Below are 15,790 nucleotides of genomic sequence, written 5' to 3'. Positions count from 1 at the left end.
GTTATTACATTAAATTTTGGGAAATAAAAACAAACTACAAAAAATTGTGTTCTTTTAACCGTGACATTTTCCAACATAAAGAGTTACAGAGTAGTAACAAAAAAATCGAACTGTTTAAATAACTAGAACAAGTTATTCAGGATTTACAGTGAATCGAATGTTGTAATATTCGTGTACTTGTTTGCGATACAAGTATATAAATTCAGAAATGTAACGTGCAATAAGAAAAATGTTTCAAAAAATTTATTTAGAAAAATAAAAAATCCATCAAATCAAAAACATAAATGAACAAACGCACACACACACATATATATATATTTATATATATACACACATTTAAACAAAATCACCTTAGCACTATTTCTTATCTACGTATTTATATAAAATTTTACGCATCACATAAATTATGAATTATTTTTGTTTAGAGAAATTAGCTGCACCATATGTCATATTATGATTTATCTAGTATAATTACCATTCGTAACACCTGGCTATACCAGTGTTTTTTTGGTTTGGAAATACTTTTGGGAACTGCATTCTGTAAATACCTTATACAGTGAAAGACAAACAACATAACAATATGAATGAACCTGGTCCTAAAATTTTAAATGAAAAGCTTAAGCAAAGAGAATATAGAAAGATACAAACACAGGGAAATAAAATTGTTTTGTGTTTAAATGCAAAGCTATACAATGGGTTATTATCGATATAGATCCCATATATCTAGTGTTATAAGTTCTCAAGCTTATCAACAAGCCGTAGGAGGAGAAGTAATAAATATGTAAAAAATTCATAATATCACTCAATTAATCTAATAGTGTCGAGATAGCGCTGTTTTTTGTTTCTATCTGAAAAACTAGTAGTTAAGGGTCATCTCTGAAAGCATCATGAATTTAATACTGTTGTTCATTTACCTTCATGAAATGTCAGAACATATAGATAACACTTTTTGTTGAATTTTACCAAGATCTACATATTGTTATAAGAACCAAATACGTAGTGAGCATATATCAGATTTGTGTCTTCAATATGCAAGTTATTACAATATGTACCACCTAATGTTTCTCAGCAATTTCAGATATCTATTATAAGGCGTATTTACAAGTGTCTGATATATACATATATATAATCATATATGTACATTTTTTTCAACGGTTTGATGTTGTCTTTCAAAACTTAATGTTTCCTACATGATCGATGGCATTCATTTTGTGACTAATACAATAATAAAACATTATCGATAGCACTGAATAAAAAACATCAACATTATAATCACTGTTCTATGGGTATTTTCCAATAATGCTTATAATTCAGTCAACGCTAAATCAAGGCAAGAGTTTTTGTGAAAAGTTATATACATGTTATCCGTCTTAAACTTTATTAACCAGTATGTGGATTATACCAAGAAGATTACTTCACGTACTGTGGTAAAATTAATTATTTATCTATAATTTTTATAATATTTCAGAAGGAGGTGATTAGTATCTAGAAAATTTAGTGTCTTATTTTTGCTTTAAAGGCAAAAACATTTTAGTTAATGCAAATATTTTTTAAGTTATTAGATTAATAATTGTGTAAAGAAATTCACATATTTAAAATATTTTAAAGTTATTTCAGGTTTTTACAGAAAGAAAGCTTAAGTAGTTCCATCTTTTAAGTCATTGAGTATTTATAAGCCTGAGAAACCTAGCAATGCTTAACAGTTTTAGTAAAATCACTATAATTAAGCTTTGCTGGTGGAGCTATAAGGCACTATATAACTGAATTTATTTAGTTTTACAGTAGAAAGGTAATTAAATGAAGCATTTTCAAGTCATTTCTAACTTTCATTTCTATTAATGCTGCTGTTATTTTGAATTAAGCACAAAGCTACACAATGGGGTATCTGTGCTCTGCCCACCACGGGTATCAAAACCCGGTTTTTAGCGTTGTAAGTCCGCAGACATACCGCTGAGCTACTGGGGGGCTTTCTATTAATGCAATAAAACGGAAACAAAGAGTCAAACAACCGTTATAACTCAACTTTTGAGAAATAATAATTACAAGTCATTAATTAAAAACTTGTCATATTTAGAGCATTTTGTGATTTAGTTCATAAAAATACCATATCAAAAGAAGAATATCCATTTAAAATTAATTCTAAAGCCTATTCTTAAAAGAGTACCAGGAAATTTCAAGATAGTACGGTCTCCTATGTTCATTTAAAAGATAATCTGAAAGCTACGTATACGAGAGTTGAATTAAGAACAGATAAGATTATTAAATTATAATAATTCCACTATTAAAAATACCATTTCACATTCTATTATCCAGTAGAGAAGGCAATACAGATCTCATAATATCCAATAATTCTACCTATCACAAAGGCACGATAGAACAGAAAAAATAACTGGAAATTAACGATAAAGTATCTGAGAAGTTCATTGTTTCCTAATTATTTATCAATAACATATTTTTTTTCTACAAGAATAACTTATTCCCATTGTCCGACGTGCATTTCTTTCGGAGGATAATGATGGTGAGGTGGCGCTCGAAGTCTGCTGTAAATGCGTTTGTATTCCTCCTCGTTAGAAATTAGTTCCTCAGGACCTTAAACACGAAATTATATAGTTATTGTATTTTGAAGCTCTGATGGTTACGTTACTTACAGCATAATAAAAATTCTCTTTATGGCATATAAGTAACAAAACATATGGATATTATCAACGAAAGGATTTTAAAACCTGCTAAGTTGAATCGGCACAAATATAAATATAATAGATCCACGTTCATTAGAAGGATATATAAGTGTGTGTGTGTATTATATATTTTATTCCTCTCCATAAATGATAATATTTTTATGCCCATTAAAACAGAAATAAAAATATTAATTTATTCCGGAACTTTTGTCACAATGGAATTCTACTTTACAACTATTACATTATGCGCTGTAAAGTGAATAGATAAATGCTTAATGACATGTGTAAACGCTTACACATAAATAAATAAATTCAATAAATGCTCATTATACGTATTTTATAATTCATAAACATATGCTCATCATTACTCTGAATTTCTACGATGTTTCACAGATTTCCTCTGCCAAGAATTTCTACGATGTTTCACAGATTTCCTCTGCCAAGAATTTCTACGATATTTCACAGATTTCCTCTGCCAAATGTATAATAACTTTACATAATATCTAAAGCATGTAGAACAATTGATCGTCTGAGCGAAACGCTAACGTCCACAAATGTAGAGATATTTTAAGCTAATGTACCATGATATTTACTTCTCATTAATAAGCTTTTCTCTTCTTATGTTTCATAATTGCTTACCAAGAGTAGAGGAAAAAGATGTCCGTTCTTGGGATCGCAGAAGACCAATGTAGCCAGCGCTATGAGTCTTCTTCATATGGTCCTCATCATGTTTGGCAAAATTGGGCACGCGGGCTCGGAGTCCACAGTAGTAAGGATCGTCTATAAATACACCTTGATATGAATGTCACTTTTATTGACTGGTAATATCATGGTACAATTCGTGCAAATTTTAGGTTTCAGTAGGAAAAATATTAAGGTAAATAAACTATAGAAAACATGTATAGTGTATTATAAATGTGAATAAATGTATTGAAGTGTTAGGACAAATTATAAAAAAAATAATTTAGACGGTAAGCTATGCCTAAATCTACACAAGTAAAATTACGTGATAGCACTATGATAACTCCATTTTGACTAATAGCATTCTTCATTTTTAGTTTTTATAGTTGTTTATACAAAGCTCTAAAGAGTGTTTCACGGTAACTTCATCAGTTTTTGTTCTTGAAATGTTTTTAACAGATCTATACTCTATGTGTTTGGTTTTCACAAGTATATATTTTGTACATGATATGTTTTATTAAACTGAAATTTTATTTTATATTATCATAACTATGAATAACCTGAAATGAAGAAATTGTAAGGCAAAAAATGCATGACTGATGACGCGATAAAATGTACAACTGATAAGTGACAAACAATTGTGAAGGAATGGTTGGCGCAAAGAAACAGCAAAAGATTAGAAATTTAAGACATGAAGAAATCGTGAATGAGTTGGTTGCATGATAAAACGGTTCAGAACACGAAACAATGAAAGAATATAACATGAAGAAATAACGAAACAATGAATTACGCAAAGAAATATTTCGAAATTAGTTACACGAAATAATAGTAACGAAAAAATGGCCTGAATGATAATGCAGAGAGAGGGTGAGACAAAGAAGTATTGTAAAGTGATGATACGGAAAAACTGTGCAAGAGTGGGTAATACAGATCACTAGAGCAACAATTCAGTGCAAAAACTGTAAATAGTGCAAGCATGCCGAAACAGGGAAGTTTCTTTTATTTACGCTATACAAAAATTGTTTTAAAATCAACAAAACTCATATTCTGTGGAATACTTATATGCCTTTTGAATGTCTACGAAATAAGTTTAGGTTGAAAACAACATAACAAGTATGAACTAACGAAACATATCACAAACGTATTAGAAAATACACAATTTTTTTTATACAAGATATGTACACGCTATAAAAAAATGTGATTTTGCAACATATACACGTGTTTAAACAAACACAGTTTTGCATTCAAAACCGTACGTCGTGTAAGTTCAAGAAAACAAACCTAACCCGTGTTCATATCACTGCAACGAGAGTGTTGTAGTTTGTAGGAGTGTGTTTAGGAAAACACAGTTTGTGTTATGAAATGACAATTTTTGTGTTGATATAAAAAAACTTTTGTTTTTACATAGTACATTATCAAAGAAAGTTTTTGTGAGTTGATGTTATCTTATTATATAGTCGTAGTTAACTTATCTTGCGATAGTCACGAATAAATCATGTGTCTGATTTTTAAAAGTAAATAACAACAGAAAAACATCTTGGCGCGACTTGGTTTTGTCATTGTCAACAGAATCATGTGAACATTTGTCTTTTCCTTCCGGTTGCAACATTTAACGTTATGGTGTCTGGATAAGATATTATGATTAAATATTATCTTCCAGTATACATTGTAAGGTTTAAGAACTATAACACACAATACAGGTATTATCTTCAAGGAAAGTGAATATTCACCGGGATATTCTGACTTTTTGTTACGACTGAATGACTGTACTGGTGGAAGTTTGACAGCTTCAGATTGTTTCTCATCATCGTAATCTGGCTGCAAAAACAAAAGTGATAGAAAATACACAAGTTATTACATGATTTAAATGTATATTGCTTTACTCACCACTAATAATCTAAAATAGTTAAGGTATTTGGATAACACGTGACATCTTGTCCTAATTAGTCATTTTTTTTATTATTCAGCGGACTAAATGGTTATTTACTTACATATCTGTTAATTTATTTTATTCACCTAAACGTAATTAACAAGTAAGTAAATAGGAGCGTTTACTAGAAATAAGTAATTATCATAACATTACTTGCTGGTTGTTAAATTAACTCTTAGAGTATTCTCCACAGTGAATTAGTACTTATAGCATAACGACAAACGTTATCGAAACAATTATGTTAAAGAAAATAAAACCTGGCAAAGCTTGATGGTTATTACTCAATCTCCGAACAGGTATAGAAGAACTAATATATCACCCTCACAAACTGCCTGCTCCTTCAGCCGTGGAAGCATTATAACACGTCTACTCCTAGCCGGTTTTCGTCTGGTTGAGAATTCAAAATTAGGGACAGCAGCAAAGAGTCTTAGCTTTACCATAATCAAAAACAAACAAAAAAAGCGGGGAAATCAAACATTTATAATTTGAAGGTGGATTAAAAGATCTGTTCGATTTTTTGTTTAATATCGCAGAAACAATTTGAAGACTATTTGCATTAGCAATTCCACATTTTGAAGAAATAAATTTGCGAGAAAGTAGTTTTTGTTGGATTTTTTTTTTTTTTTTTGCAGTAAGAGGGGTGCGAAGCTTGGAAATTCAATCCCCTGAATTAATCATTATGCCACTGTCGTCCGGGATTTTTATCAGGTAATACGTGTGTATGCTTGTGTGCGTTTTCCTTATAGCAAAGCTACATCAAGCTATCTGTTGTATCCACCGAGAGGAATCGAACATTTGATTTTATTGTAAATCGGAAGACTTACCGCTTTCTCAGCAGGGGATATTCGATAATACAATACTAGCTTATCTCATTTAATAAATTAAATCATATAGAGAGCATAACAAAATTGCAAAAATATTATGAACTAGAGTTTTTCAGAGTCATAACACGGTAAATTAAGCATTAGGAACAGAGAGCTCACCATAAACTAAAAATAAACAGAAGATTTAAAAAATCCTAAAGTTTATCGTTTCTGTACTGTTGCATTATATCAATATTTACTTTCTCTTTTTTTGATAACCTAAAATTGTAATTCTCTGTTACATCAACATAATAGTACAATACACTTTTATATCAATCAATGTTTTATTTGATATTCTTACTTAAATAGATCTAAATTGTTTGTTTTTGAATTTCGCGCAAAGCTACACGAGGGTTATCTGCTTTAGTTGTCCCTAATTTAGTAGTGTAAGACTAGAGGGAAGGTAGCTATTCATCACCACCCACCGCCAACTCTTGGACTACTCTTATACCAACGAATAGTGGGATTGATATTAACATTATAATGGCTCCACGGCTGAAAAGACGAGCATGTTTCGTGTGACGGGGATTCGAATCCGCGACACTCAGATTATAAGCCAAGCGCCCTAACCATCTGCTCATGCCAGGTCCAAGATTTAAATTGCACAAAAAATGTTTTTGGGAAATATATTTTGTTAAGTTACAAATGGGTGCGATACCTGGAAATAATACTGTTCAACTGAGGAAGCAACGAAAATAATTCTGTGATTTATCTAGATTATTACATGGGACCAAAACCATTTAACTACAGGGTTGAAGCAACTTATACGCGTATCAAGCAACAAACATAACCTTACTATCTCTATGTAACAAATGAATTTTTTCTTTAAATTCATTGAACTTGTGAATATGTATATCGGATAAATATGATCTACTAATCAAACTCTATTAATGTTTTTTATAAATATTTGGCTCATCAATAACTGCTGTTTTCAACGTATAAATTCTGGTGCATAAGATAGTGAACTGTAACTACAACCTTACATTAGTACTACTGAGTAATTTTATAAACTGTTAATTAGCTCTAATAAGTTGTAAAGTCTACAAACAACAATGATAATTAGTTTGTTGGCAACATTTTTCCCTTTAACTTTTCCTTCACTGAAAATACATTTTAGGTTGGCCGTAAAGTATTCCTTCAACTTTCCTTTGTCGTTTGCACTTACAAATTAAAAAATATTTAAAAAATAGATAATTATCGTGTCAGTATTTTTACATAGCCAGTCTTACTTACAGAACAATTATTAGCTTTCTAAAATAGATACCTGTTCTTGCGCCTAAATAAGAGTGTTCAACTGATGAGAGCTAAGTGCTATAATTTAGATTGCAAAGGTGGCCTCTCTAGAGTCGAAGTTTGGAGGAGATATTGGAATACGTTTCTGACTAAATCAGTAGAAGACCATTTCATAACATTCTATGTCAAGATCAGCTTTCTTCAGAAGATACATAAATTACTTGATTGTCTGGTAAATACTTGAAAGTTTTTAGGGTAACCAACTGCACGTGTTTCTAGTTTTTCGGAGGACCGTGGGGACCGTTCAATATTAAATCGATACAGACCTTTTCTAAAGTTTCTTCCACCTTATTTACCATATATTTTTTCCATTTTTGTTTTAGCCGTTGACGCATGACTTGAATAACTAAACGTTTAAATATTCAGGTAACGTGTTGGGTCAATCAGCCAACTCCCAGGTTTGCCAGATTAAAGATCAGAGGTCGGAACGTAAGGCATATGTTTGTATGTGCCTGTTGTGAAACAGGTTTCGCAAAAAAAAATTGTTGAATGTTTTTGCTGTTTGTTTGTCTTTTCAAACAAAACAGAAATAATTTTAAAATGTAAAAGTTTAGTTACAAATGAAACCAAAAATGTAAACAATATTCTGAAAAATAATTTAACGATATTACCAAAATTCTTTTTTCATGCCTAATTTGTTAGAAACGGCAATTAATTAGGTTTCCAAACACTCGCTTTTCATTTCAAGCTCCTGACAGCAAATGACCCTCAGTGTCCCCTTTCTTCGTTCATATAATTTGGTAAATCTAGCTATCAGTCTATACTGTACTAACTACATTCACAACGAATTATCAAGAAACAGAATATTGCATTAAGAAACCATAGAATTCGCAATAACTAATGCAAGATAATGAAATAGGAATTCTTATTATGATGGCTGCTCTTTCATTTCGCTACTTTTTTCGAGAAGTATTTGACATCTAAGGATTTTATGAAACTTCTATATCAAAGTCCTGAGTGATCATCCTGTCTTTTATTGTAAGGTTCGTACTGACGTTGAAGTAATACGACAGAACGCTGTTAAACTGCTCTGAAGTCAATAGCTTACACGTATGATTATCTTTTTATCAATCATCTTGGATTTGGAAAACTTTATGACTTCAGTTTTATAGATAGTTTTGACAGCAAATGATACCTTATAGACTCCGATACTTGTGAAAATGTACATTCAAACTGTAGTTCCACAAAAAGCCGTGTTTCAAGTGTTTGATATTAAATTGTCTGTTGTCTATATTTAGTTTTAAACTTTTTAATGGTTATTTGCTTATAATTATCGCTCAGAATTTTTTTTTCGTTTCTATCAAATGAAATTGTATGAAACTAAGAATACCTACACAGCACTAAAATAAGTATTGCTCTACACAGATGAAAAAAGGCGTTTGACAATTGTATTAAAAATGTTGACAATATATATACATTAATATCGTTCTTAACTAGGCACTCAATCCAGAATAAAACTTGAAAACATTAGAGCCATGTTTCATGTATGTTTACCTAAATATATCTGTAAATGTAAGATTTTGAATGCTGAAGGGAAGTGAAGCGTTGAAAATCAATAAGATAAATATTTATGATAAAAATCACACGAGACTATAGATTTTTTTTTAAAAAAATTCAGTTTTCTCATTACATGTATCTTTTTTTTTAGACAGTCAAATAAGCAAAAGCTTTTGTATATTCTCACCTTGGGTACAGAGACATGTGATGAGTCACGTGGTGGCAGCTTGGGAGGTTTATCTCGTGGAATACTCGAAGAACGTGAGGACGTTCTTGGATGAGGCACGCTATATGGGTCCTCCTCAGGAACAGGGAGTCGAGGACGGTCGAACATAGTTGTTAAATTGGGGACGCTCTGTTTCTTAGAAACTACAAAATATATTTAAAAAATAAAATAAAACAAACATTAATCGTTGCATTGACTGAGGTGGTCATAATTGCACGAAACAATATGTATGTACGAGGGCTGTTCAAAAAATACGTGGACTGACGTCATAAAACAAAATGTACTTTATTTAGAAGTTACAGGTCTGAGATCCCTTCAAAGTACTCTCCTCCCCAACGCACACACTTATCCCAACGGTGTTTCCACTTGTTGAAACAGTCCTGGTACGCTTCTTTTGTAATGTCCTCCAACTCCTTCGTCGCATTTGCCCTAATCTCGGGAATCGTCTCAAATCTTCTTCCTTTCAAGGGTCTTTTGAGTTTGGGGAACAAGAAAAATTGCAAGGAGCAAGGTCAGGTGAGTAGGGGGGTGGGAAAGAACAGTGATCGAGTGTTTGGCCAAAAACTCACGAGTTCTAAGGCACAAATTTTGCAGCAACGCGGTGCATCTTCAATTTTTCGGTCAAAATCTCGTAACAAGATCCAACTGATATCCCACTCTTCAGCAAGCTCCCTGACAGTCAGTCGTCGATTTGCCCGCACCAGGGTGTTGATTTTGTCGACGTGTGGGTCGTCAGTTGACGTGGAAGGACGTTCAAGACGCTCGTCATCTTCAATGGACTGTCGGCCATCCTTAAAACGTTCATACCACTTGAAACATGCCGTACGCTTCATAGCAACATCCCCGTAAGCCATGTTAAGCATAGCAAAAGTTTCAGTCGCAGATTTTTCAAGTTTAACACAAAATTTCACAGCAAGTCGTTGCTCCTTCAGGTCATTCATTTTGAAATCTGCCAAACGAAAAAATCGCACTTCACTTAAAACCGCGTAGCTAATACACAAATGAAGATATCTGCAATCGGAAAATGGCGTCTTAATCAGCTGATCTGTGCAAACCTAGCGACACCAAGCGGATTCCCCTGGAACCAACTGGAGCCGCGCAATTCAAACAGTCCGCGTATTTTTTGAACAGACCTCGTATGTATGTATGTATATACACACACACACACACACACACAAAGGAGTTTACAATTAGAATGTGTGAATATTTGTATCGGGCAATATCCATGATGACATAGATTGTCGGTACACTGAAGCTTCAGACAAGCTATATCACACCAATAGCTGCAAAGCAGGCTTACTGTAAACAAGGCTAACTTGTATTAACTACTTTCTCGTATGGTTTCAACATTCTTGAACTCAAAAGTTTCAACTAATAGATTTTCAAACCGGGTTAAGATATATTTTAGGTTTATACTTAAATGTAGATGTTTATTAACAATTAAGAACATGAATAAGAGGATTATAACGTTTGTTGCTGCTCATGGCAAAAAAAGATGATAATAAGTAATGGATAATTAAATCAATAAATAAACCAAATATATTTACATATAAGTGTACGTGGGACTAATACGCAGTTTAAAAAGCAGAAGCTTTATGAAAGAAAGAAAGTACCCAGCATGGTCACATGGTTTCCGTGCTCGACTCGTCGCGAGTTCGAATCCCCGTCACACAAAATACGCGTTATAATGTGACGATTAATCCAATTATTCATTGATAAAAAAGTTATCTAAGAGTTGGCAGTGGGTGGTGATGACTAGACGTCTTCCGTTTAGCCCTACAGTGCTAAATTAGGGACGGCTAGCACAGATAACCCTCGTGTATCTTTGCGCAAAATTCAAAAACAAAGTCGAATAGTGCAAGATAACGAACTCATTAACCTGAACAGATTTTTCTTGTACCGACTGTGAACATTTAATTAAAACAAAATCCAAAATACTACAAGTGATATTCTATAACATAAAAACTGTATCTGAAAAATTATAAGCTTCAACACCTTCGACACAAGTGTGGGCTAAAGTTGTTACGTATTATAATACAATTTTTGTGGACATCAAGCGCACGTAAAGAGCAGTCCTAGAAATACTAAGCCTTAAACGTCACTATTACAAGAGCATGAAAAATAGATTTATAGTTGTTTTTCATAAGAGTACTTTCTAAAAATTAAGATGAATAAAATGATCACCATTCATATATTTCACAAACGAGAAGAAAGCTGTTTTGAAATTATATACATCTGTGCTTATTGAGTTAATATTTCCTGAAGTTAATTATTACATATTTATTTTAATCAAGAAAACGTATTTTATTTACTTAATAAGTTGCGTATTTTAAGGTAAATAGAATTTATCATTAAACATCTTCATTGTCTTTTTTTGCAGAAACAGCAAAACAAATTTCGGTTTCTCCATTTTTCACCATTAATTAAAAATATGCAGATATTATCCGAAATAAAACAGGAAAAACATGATCATCAGATGAACTGAAGCACGTTCATTTCTTTGATTCAATAACTGTTTCTCAAAGAATTGAGCTAAATATACTATGTCAATAAACACCATGCTTAATACATTAATGAAAATAAATAAAATAAAATAAAAAAGGTTTGACGTGAAATTCTGATTGAAATGCTATTAATAAAACTGTTACTATTCTAATAATTTCAAATTGTTCTTCAATTTATTAAGAACTTTTAAATAATTAGGAACCAAAAATACAATAACTTTACTCAAAATCGAGAAACTATGAGCAAAAAGTACTTAACTTACAAATATGAAAGAATAGACTTACTTAGTGGCAGTTTAGATTTAAGCATGTCCAGTGCTACGATATTTATTATCATTACCCAACAAGGACATTCTAGGATTTCTGAAGAATCTTTAACAAACGACACAGCAGAGATGCATTGACTTTCTAATTTTCTACGGTCGGGATAAGCTCTTCTAATTTCTCTACTAACATTATTTTGGAACTTTTTCATGTCAAACAACTGAAAAAAGAATAGAAAAAAATAACAAAACTGCGAAAAGAGAAGTTTTATATCAGAAGATACACATGACGAGAATAAATCAACTCAGTATGTTTGAATCATGTTGAAAAACCAAAATAACAAATATTGAAATAATTTTGGTCTTCAGGATTAGTTTATCACTTTCAACGAACAAAACACTATTCCTTTTAAAATGCCCCCAGTGGCATAGCAAGATGTCTACGGACTTACAACGCTAGAAACTGGGTTTCAAAGCCCGTGGTGGGTAGAGCACAGCTAGCCCATTGTGTAGCTTTGTTTGTGTTTTGTACTTCAGCATGAACCTACATAAAGAGCTACTTGTGCTCTGCCCACCACGAGTATCGAAACCCAGTTGTTTCTAGCGTTGTAAGTCCACAAATGTATCTCTATGCCGCTGAAGAGGTAGCTTTGTGCAAAGAAAGAATACAAAACATTTTAATATACAACTTAATTTCATACTGTAGCTATTAAATATCAACAAGTATGTTTACTAAAACAGTTTCTACTCACGTAATAAATAATACTTAAATATTCATAAGTTAAATGACAAAATACAAACTATTATGGAGATAAAGTGATCAGAAAATATTGGCAACACAAACATTTATATGTCAAAAATTGAATCTTCCGTGATACTTGATTGATAAGATCACTGTTAATTATTTACGCTAGTAAGTAATTATATTTTAAAACTAATCTAATCAGTACCATATGTATTATTGTTCTGTCCTACCCCAATACAGCGGCTACGGTCTTAAAGTACAAGCGAATTATGTTAGTTTTTGTGGCAATGAGACTCGAAACTTGAACCCTCGAGTTTAGTCACGTCAGTTATGAATCCATACCAAGTTGTAGTAAGGCCCGTCATGGCCAGGTGGTTAAAGCACTCGACTCGTAATCCGAGGGTCGCGGGTTCGAAACCTCGCCACACCAAATATGCTCGTCCTTTCAACCGTGTGGACATTATAAAGTGACAGTGAATCCCACTATTCGTTGGTAAAAGAGAAGCCCAAAAGTTGACGGTGGGTGGTGATGACCAGCTGCCTTCCCTCTAGTCTTACACTGCTAAATTAGGGACGGTTAGCGCAGATAGCCCTCGTGTTGCTTTGCGCAAAATTCAAAACAAACCAAACAAGCTGTAGTTCTAAATATATAATTTTGTCTGATATTATAAATCGCATTTTACCTTCACCGCTTTCTCTAATTCCAGTTGTCCGTTATTCTTTATAATATCGGAGGATATTGACGTTTCTGCATTGCTGAATTCTTTAACGTATACATTACATTTGCTGACTCGTTTCATCATGATATTACCACCGTCGTCCATCTTGAATTTCACCCCCTGATGATGTGGAAAAAACAAAAGAAATTTGTGTTATTTCAAGATAGCTAAACATTTTTTAGACTGAAATTGTATACCTCGATTCAAAAGACAGCTTCAACTCTTCCACTTAAGTAACTAAAGGTACACCTTCAATAAATACAATTGATATCATAATGTTTAATAAACAATAGATATGAGCACGTACGAAGTGCTGCTATGTTAAACAATAAATGATAGCCATTTTATTAGATTTTTTTAAGACTGATAATTAGTATGTATAATTATTATATACGGACTTTTCTCTCCGTTAAAATAATTTTATTTGTGAGCCTTAGGCCCTCTTACCGAAGCCTTCATCTGTCAACAATGCATTGAGCGAGAAAGGATCCAGTAAGAAGACCAAAGGCTCGCAAATAAAACTATTTTAACTTAGAAAAAAGATTGTGTATAATTCTACGCATTTTATTAGATGTTAAATATGCAAATCTATATTCAAGTTTACTCAGTGAAATAGTTTTCAACAATTTATTTTAATAGTATGTCATGATGGTTCCCTGACAAAGTACGTTAAGAAAATAATCGATACAAGTGATTCGCTCTTACATTTTGTGTGTGTATTTGTGTAAAATCTTATTTCATTTTCTTTTCTTTTTTAAAATACCGTAATAATGTGTATTAGACTAGTATATTACTGTATATTTTTAATTGACAAAATTCTCTTTTGAAACGAACATATATTTTTGAACATTTTTTAAGACGACATTATGTGTCTTCAGCTGCACAACTTATATAAATGATAAATCGCTCAGTAATAAATGTTGACCTAGTAGGTATGTCTGCATGAGACGCCTACGTGTAAGTTTCGAGACACGTGGTGTCCGGCACGTGACACTAGTCAGTGCACCCAGCACAGCACCGCCTATCAGCGAAGTAATGATTGACTGTGTTGTCACTCTCACAAAAAGTACACCAGAAATTTTTTTAAAAATGTTGATAACCCCGTTACGTAGTTTAACCTTCACATGACCGAATAACTCTGGCTAAAAAAGTAATACTAAAAAAAAAAAGAAATCCTAACTGCATCCAGGTTTATTTTAACCACTTAACTAACTGGTTAGTTAGTTTCACTGGCATGGGTGAACGTAATTAGGGAGTATTGAACTGATCTAGCTATTTTACTAGTAAATTAAAATTCCGACAAGTTCTAGGTGATTATTAGTTAAAGGATCTGCTCGTGGTTTACGTAAATAACATATCTGGCCCTATTATGGTACATAATGACAAAATATTGGTTCATAATTTCAGTCTAACTTTATTATACATTGTAGTCTAACCTCACAGAAAAAGAAGTTTAACAAGTCAAGAAGATGTAAATTTTAACACTTACGTTGCCAATATGTCGTTTAACTTCCTCGGTTTCAGAATCCCTCATAGGATTGTCAAATCCACAGAGGCCAATTCTGTGAAATGTTTAAAATATGAATATTTTGTTAATTAAAATAACGTGTCTACAGCACAAAATTCGATACAAATGTGGACGTTATATTTTGAGTAAGATACTCTTTCATAAGACGAGGTCACTGATAAAACAAGACTTCACTGTTGACAAGAGATTTAATTGTGTTCATCAAATAAATTACATTTGTAGATATAATTGATAATGCAAAACTTTGCTTTCATAGACATTGCAATGTTTTACTTTCCTAATAAAACAAAATATAAGCTATTGAAATAACTAACCTATAACCATCGAACCCATCATCCGATCCATTAACAGTTAAGACAGGCGTTCTTGCGTATGCCTTGGCTACTCGTCGATTCCTTTCCATACATATCACTTTTGCCCAGATTTCGTCATCAATCTGGCCCCACTTGTTTAGAACTTCTTGTATGTGATCCTAAAATAAAGAGCTGGTGATAGAACTTTTGTCTCGCTTTAAGTGATTGTAACTAGTTTTATATTAATCATTCTTTGACTTGGTGTTACTTTTTACTGCTAAAAAAGATGACGCTGCCTTTTTAGTATAACATTTTTATTATTGCTTTTGTGTAGAAATATATAAATCCTTAATAGGTAAACATTTCAACTTACATTTTTCTGTTATCACAAACGCTCTGTTTCTCTCTTCATTTGTTGTTATTTTTTATTTTAATTAGTTTAGCTTTAATAACTTAAGAATAGTTTGCAGTTAAAAATTAAGACGTATCTCTCACGTTTAATAATTTTTCACGATATATAAAATTACTGTACAACAGTGTCAAAACACGTTTACAGAGTAGCTGAAAATA

At 32.3% G+C, this 15,790-nt stretch overlaps 1 protein-coding gene across 2 annotated transcripts in view; it reads right to left on the bottom strand.

Annotated features, from left to right (window-relative positions):
- Positions 1–227: 227 nt before the first annotated feature.
- Positions 228–15,790, bottom strand: part of LOC143223196 (uncharacterized) — a 67,518-nt gene continuing 51,955 nt past the window's right edge. For both annotated transcript variants that reach the window (XM_076450793.1, XM_076450794.1), the window contains exons 3-10: positions 15,242–15,399; positions 14,889–14,961; positions 13,364–13,519; positions 11,958–12,156; positions 9,130–9,311; positions 5,090–5,177; positions 3,318–3,458; positions 228–2,589 (exon numbers count right to left, since the gene is read on the bottom strand). In XM_076450793.1, the coding sequence (XP_076306908.1) occupies positions 2,474–2,589; positions 3,318–3,458; positions 5,090–5,177; positions 9,130–9,311; positions 11,958–12,156; positions 13,364–13,519; positions 14,889–14,961; positions 15,242–15,399 (1,113 nt within the window). In that variant the 3' untranslated portion in view covers positions 228–2,473. The remainder of the gene's footprint in view (positions 2,590–3,317; positions 3,459–5,089; positions 5,178–9,129; positions 9,312–11,957; positions 12,157–13,363; positions 13,520–14,888; positions 14,962–15,241; positions 15,400–15,790) is intronic.

The sequence above is a fragment of the Tachypleus tridentatus genome, chromosome 8, assembly GCF_004210375.1.
Source record: "Tachypleus tridentatus isolate NWPU-2018 chromosome 8, ASM421037v1, whole genome shotgun sequence".
Classification (NCBI taxonomy): domain Eukaryota; kingdom Metazoa; phylum Arthropoda; class Merostomata; order Xiphosura; family Limulidae; genus Tachypleus; species Tachypleus tridentatus.
Note: the sequence above shows the minus strand (reverse complement) of the source record. Positions and strands in the feature narration are given on the sequence as shown.